Here is a 6473-nt window from a genome sequence, read left to right as displayed (position 1 = left end):
GTGAGGATTACTTTGCAATCATGTTTACCAATGAAGGGATGCTGATAATATCGATAGAAGTGGAGACAGCAAATTTAATGTGGTGTGAAATTTGTTTGAAAGGAGGCTTCAAGTGGAATTGAGGCCTGTTCTGATCCAATTGGGATTACAGCTTTGAAAGGGAACAAAGTTGTTATCTTCATTCAGATTCTAGAAAAAGGAAGAATTTACCAAAAGACTTGGGAGCAGCAAGTTTGATGAGCTTAGCTCAGAACAAACAGAGAGATTTCAAATGGCAGTTTAAAATTTCCAGGATTATAGTGTAGCTATTTTTAAATGACTGATTGTCAAACAGCACACATTGGATGAAAACATTAAAACAAATGTCCTTGGGTTAATTGATTATGAGGTCATTGTAAATATAAGAAGACTGTTCTCAATGATTGGTCCATCCAGAACCACAGTTTACAAGATAAGAAATAAATCTTTGAGTGCAAAGATAGCACAAAAACCTCTTCATCCACAGTGTGGTGATCCCATGGAATTCTCTGCCATAGCATTAAATATTTTCAAGAAAGCAATCTTTATTTTTGGATAAAGGGATTAAAGGATGTCAGGAGAAAGCTGGGAGCAGGGGCTGATGTTGGATGATAGGCCATCATTAGTGTTGGGGGGTGAAGTAGGTTTGAAGGACTGAATGGGCTCACCCTACTCGTATATTCTATGTCTCTGTGTTTGATTGAGATGCCTCCTTGGAAGCAGCAGCACCTTATTAGCTTGAGCTGCTGTATTACTTTGGTTGTTCAACTCAGGTCGCTGGACCTGTCAAACACAAGTACTGATTACAGTCTCTGAAGGAGTTTGGGATGCTGCATTGATTTATGAACCTGAGGGACAACCTTTCCATGCAGAAGGTGGTGCATGTATGGAATGAGCTTACAGATGAGGAGATAGAGGCTGGTTCAATTATAACATTGAAAAGGCACCTGGATAGGCATAAGAAGAGAAATTATTTAGAGGGATATGGGCAAACTGCTGGCAAATGGGACCAGGTCAGATTGGAATGTCTGGCCAGCGCAGACACATTTAACCTAGGGTCTGTTTCCGTGCTGTATAACTCTTTGATTCTATAATTTCTGCAATTCATTTCTCACAGGGATTGTTCTACCAATGAGTCACGAAAGCTGTAAGCCGTCTCTTTGATATTTTCTTACGAAGTCAGAACTAAATGATTTGAATGCAACAGGGATTTAATATCTTGGTGGTGACATATTTTCCCTAACAGAGATAAAAATAGCAATGATGCAAATTTAACATTTCCTTGGGAATCCAAAAGAGAATAAAATAGTTTCTGATCATAGTAATACTGTGTTCAATTCAAAGGTTTTAGCTTCATCACCCAGGAGCAGAACCTTCATACACAAAATGCTGCAGTTGTTCACCATTGTTGATAAAGTATATTACATCACTATTGCTGCTATTGGTGTTCCTGGTAAGTTTCTTTTTAAAATATTCATTCATGGGATGTGGGCATCGCTGGCTAGGCCAGCATTGATGGCTCAGAGGGGAGTTTAAGCGTCAGCCACATTGCCGTGGGTCTGGAGTCATATGTCAGCGCGACCAGGTCAGGGTCACAATTTACTTCCCGAAAGGACATTAGTGAAGCAGTTGGATTTTTCCAACAATCTACATTTGATTTACCATTATCATTAAATTCCTTATTCCAGATTTTTGTCTTTGTTGAATTCAAATTCCACCATCTGCCTTGGGGATTCAAACCTGGATCCCCAGTACATTACCGGGGTCTCTGGATGAACAGTCCAGTGATAATGCCACGAGGCCATTCCCATTCCTGAACAGAACTTTGAAAGTTGCATCAATCCATGCAGTGGAATGCCATGTCACCGCGCTTATATTTTGCTCGAAGTATTTGCCCTTTGGGTCAGTCAGCACTGCCATCATCAGGTGTGCATTATCAGGGTTGTTGTAAATTTTGTTTGGGACTCAATAATATGAGAATCCCTGTGAGCAATAGATTACAGAGATCATAGACTCATAGAATTATACAGCAGGGAAACACAGCCTCTGGACAAATCAGATACTAAGACAGTCGCAGGGTAAGACACTCCAGTCGGAGCTCCTGTCTCTCCAATTCCTTTTCCTTTCTTTTAATTTTCTCCACTTTGCAGTTTTTTTTTTCTTCATCCACCCTCCCCGAATCTTTCACCTACCCCGACCTGAGGAATGGAGATGATTCTCGACCAGAGTCAGGGTGGGAGGTGAGCACATGGGCCGTGTCCCACAGAGGCAGCAGAGCGAGACCCCCACCGATGGAATTCCCGAGTTATGGCAGCAGGGAAATCCCATGTTCCTGAGCGGCATGTGGGGAATCCCATGTTCCAGAGCGGCACAGGATGAAGTGTGAGTGACCTTGTTGCTGCTAAGTGCCAGTGAGGGAGTCGTCTGGAGGCTGGAGCAATGGCAGACACTTGTTGAACTTGGGCCCTGGCCCCATGTGTTGAGCTGCTGCTGTTGTAATTCTTTACCTGGCTGGACTGTAAATTGCTATCTCATTCCTAACTCATTCTCAGACACTATCAGTATTGCTACTGCTTTCCTCATGATGCTGTTTTGTATAGCTGCACTCTTTTTTTTAACCCTGTAAGATTTGTACTGGTACCTAAGATGGCACTATTAAAAGGCAGCCATTGTAAATGATTTCCACTGTACTCCTGTACTGAAGGACAAGGGACAACAAATGACCTTCAATGTCGATCATTGCGTTGAGCTGGTGATGGGCAAGGAAGTCTTTTCTTGTGAAACAAATCTAATGCCCCTTTTTGTGTTGACCAATTAAGGTTTTTCTTTCAAAGAATAGTTTACAGGAAGAAGTGCTGAGATTTCCTAATCCCAGCGAGTTTCATGAATGGAAAGCAGTGATAACCGTTCACTAACACATGGCCAGTACTAAGTATGTTTTTCCAGTCTTCAACACAGTTAGTGATTCGAAATGTAGCTTCCAGAAATTGAGACAAATGTGAGGTGCTAAATTTCAGAAAGGCAAATCAGAGCAGGACTTGGACACTTAATGGTAGGGTCCTGAGGACTGGTGCCAAGCAAACAGACCTTGGAATGCAGGTTCACAGTTTCTTGAAAGTGAGGTGGCAGATACGCAGAATGGTAAAGAAGGTATTTTGTACACTTGCCTTTACTGGGTAGTGCTTTGAGTATCGGAGTTGGGATGTCAGGATGTGGCTGTACAGGACATTAGTTAGGCCACTTCTGGAAAATTGCCTTCATTTCCAGTCTCCCTGTAATAGGAAAGATGCTGTCAAATTTTAAAGTGATTAGAAAAGATGTACAAGGATGTCGTTGGAGATGGAAAGTCTAAGCTATATGGAGAGGCTGGATAGGCTGGGGCTGTGTTCCCCGGAGCATTAAAGGCTGAGGGACATGGATAGAGTAAATACTTAAGGTCTTCTCCCTAGGATAAGGGATCCCAAAACTAGAGGACATTGGTTTAAGGTGAGAGGGGAAAGAATTTAAAAGGGAGCTAAGAGGTAGCTTTTCCAAGCAAATGGTGAAGTGTGTATGGAATGAGCTGCCAGAGGAAGTGGTGGAGGCTGGTACAATTACAACACTAAAATGCATCTGGATGGGTATATGAAAAGGAAGGGTTTAGAAGGATATTGGCTTAATACTAGCAAATGGGACTAGATTAATTTAGGATACCTGGTCAGCATGGATGGGTGGCCTGAAGGGTCTATTTCTGAGCTGGGCTCGAAGTGATTGAAAACAATTGTTGAGGTATAGCATAGACAGCTGGCTGTGTACACAGAGGGAGGGAACCATTTGCAAGAATGAGTTCTAATATATACTTTCTCACATGAAAGAACTCTTCATTTTGTATTTTCCTTTGTTAAACTGCTGGATCAATTGATGGCACCGTTTGGTTATCTTGATGTTCATTGATGGGTTTTTTTTAAATCTTACAGCACATTTCAGGTTCTCAATGGTTATCACCTGTCTGCCATGACTTCAATCCCTAACTCGTGATCCACTTACTGATATGATGTGGATATGTTATCCTATCAGGTGTGCCGCTGTTCCCATATTCTTCCAGAATAATGTTCAAGAAGGTGTATGTCCTGTAAAGTGGGATTATGTAAGGTAATGGTGTCAAATCCATGATTCGGGTCAGTTTATTTTTAATATGATATCATTCTGTGTCAGCTTGCATTGTGATCGTGCTAAAATGAGGCCTTACAACATTTAAATCCTTGGCTAGGTGATCAACTTGGTTAATTGTTGGGAACACAGAAGAAAATGGACAGGTTGCAACACTCCTCATGTTGTTTTTTGTTTCCATTAACAGAATAATGTCAGTGAAGCCAATAGAACATGTTCAGTTTGATTCTAAACACAGCAGTAACATACAGAACTGAACATTTTCCACCTCCAAAGCAATTTTGCAGTTTTTAATGTTCAACACCACACACCCACTCCCTTTGTTCATTGGATGCAGATTAATGTGGGACGGAATCAGGATTAAAATTCTTTTTACATTTTGATATTCTTCCTGACGACCCTAATGCCATTTTATCTCAAATGGAAGGCTTTTTGAACTACAATTTCTAAACTAATTTCACTTCTCCCTCTTACAGTTAATACACTGGCAATTGCGATCCTGTCCCAAGGAAAATGCGTCCTCTCCAGATGCACTACTCATTACCTGGTGGCCATGGCAACAGCGGATCTGATGGTTATCGTCACTGATGTTATATTGTATCAACTGAACCACTACTTTTACCAGGGATCATTCCTGCACCTCACACCTGCATGCATTGGGATTCAGTTCCTGCTTTATGTGAGTTCAGACTGTTCTGTCTGGTTCACTGTCACTTTCTCCGCTGATTGGTTTGTGACCATTTGTTGCCGGAGACTGAAACTGAAATATTATTTGGTGAAAATAGTAGCTGTTATTCTTTTAACAACCTTCATTCTTTTCTTTATAAAAAATGTTCCCATTTTCATTACGCGGGAACCGGTGATGGTGGTTGACAATGTACACTGGTCTTGTCAAATGAAGGCCAGCTATTTTACTGAACTCAGGTGGATGGTTTATGACTGGTTTGATAAAGTGTTAACACCATTACTCCCATTCAGTTTAGTTTTGCTCTTCAATGCTTTGACAGTCAGATACGTTTTAGTGGTGAATCGAATCCGTAAAGGATTGAGGAGTCAGAACACGGAAGAGAAGCGCAGTGATCCTGAGATGGAGAGCAGAAGGAAGTCAATGATTTTACTGTTCACCATATCGAGTAGCTTCATATTGCTGTGGTCACCCTATGCAATAAATTTCTTATATTATCGAATTGCAACAATTGATACCAAATCTTACAATGACAGTTTGCATATATTTGAAAGAATTAGATATATCCTGCTGAGCTTGAGTTGCTGCACAAATACGTTCATTTATGGAGTAACTCAGTCGAAGTTCAGGAAACAGTTCATGAGTGCTGTAAAATACCCACTGACTGCAATCAGCAGAGTCTTTACTTTCAGAATGAATTGATGGCAATCTATAAGACAGTACCATATATGACTTTGTTTTCCCAGAATGCAGCATTGAGCAGAAAACGCCCAGCAAATGATTTGTATCAAAGCTGTTAGTTTGTTTGAAAATACGAGCAGTGGCGTAGGTTTACCTTCAATTGGATGTTAATTTATTTTGAATTGCCATAATATTGAGACAAGATTTACTTCACCTGAAGTAAAAATAATGAATAATTCACCCAAGGAAGCCTCACCATTGCAGTGTTCACAGACATAAATTAAAATCTACAAGAAATTGACAGGAAGAACTCAGCTAGGGAGGTTGCATTCCATCAAATAGGTACCACCGAATCTAACTACTGGGCTATTTGTTTGTGTTGGCAGTGAACTGCAAATGAGTCCACTCAAATTTTGTTTGCCTCATTTCAGTTTCATTTGACAAAAAAAAGCTTTCCGCTGTTTTCATTTATCTCAGGAATCATCTGTCATGGTCCCAAATGGTTTGAAAGTTGGACAGATCAGACTGGAAACAGAAATCAGGATTCCTTGGTCATCTTTATTTCATTTATCATTTCACACGGCAGCCTTTCAGTGAAAGATAAATCTGTAACTCTGCACACTTGGTTTAACAATGAAAAGGGTCATGATTAAAGGAATGAAAATAATGAGAAACTATCTGTGCTCTTCATATAAAACGGTTTGACAGTTTTCAAAGTAAATGGCAAAAATATCCTGCCATCTAACTTTACTGTACTTGAATGAGAGAGTTTCATTCTGTGTAACATCTATAGCCGTGAGTGAGCTGCTTCTTTCACTTCTTGTTCTTGGGAGTGTTCGTCTTTCCCTTGTTTATTCACACAACTGAATATACTTAGCATCAAAGGACCCTGTCTGATTTATAACCCAAGATTTCTGGCTTGGAATTTTCCGATTAATAC

General features: G+C 40.4%; 1 protein-coding gene across 1 annotated transcript; it reads left to right on the top strand.

Moving 5' to 3' along the window:
• The first annotated feature begins 1404 nt into the window (after nt 1-1404).
• Nucleotides 1405-5554, top strand: LOC140458968 (probable G-protein coupled receptor 139). The gene is made up of 2 exons (XM_072553705.1): nt 1405-1471; nt 4644-5554. Exons 1-2 carry the CDS (start codon nt 1405-1407, stop codon nt 5552-5554), a joined length of 978 nt encoding a protein of 325 aa, XP_072409806.1.
• The last annotated feature ends 919 nt before the right edge of the window (nt 5555-6473 follow it).

Source organism: Chiloscyllium punctatum, chromosome 34 (assembly GCF_047496795.1).
Source record: "Chiloscyllium punctatum isolate Juve2018m chromosome 34, sChiPun1.3, whole genome shotgun sequence".
Classification (NCBI taxonomy): domain Eukaryota; kingdom Metazoa; phylum Chordata; class Chondrichthyes; order Orectolobiformes; family Hemiscylliidae; genus Chiloscyllium; species Chiloscyllium punctatum.
Note: the sequence above shows the minus strand (reverse complement) of the source record. Positions and strands in the feature narration are given on the sequence as shown.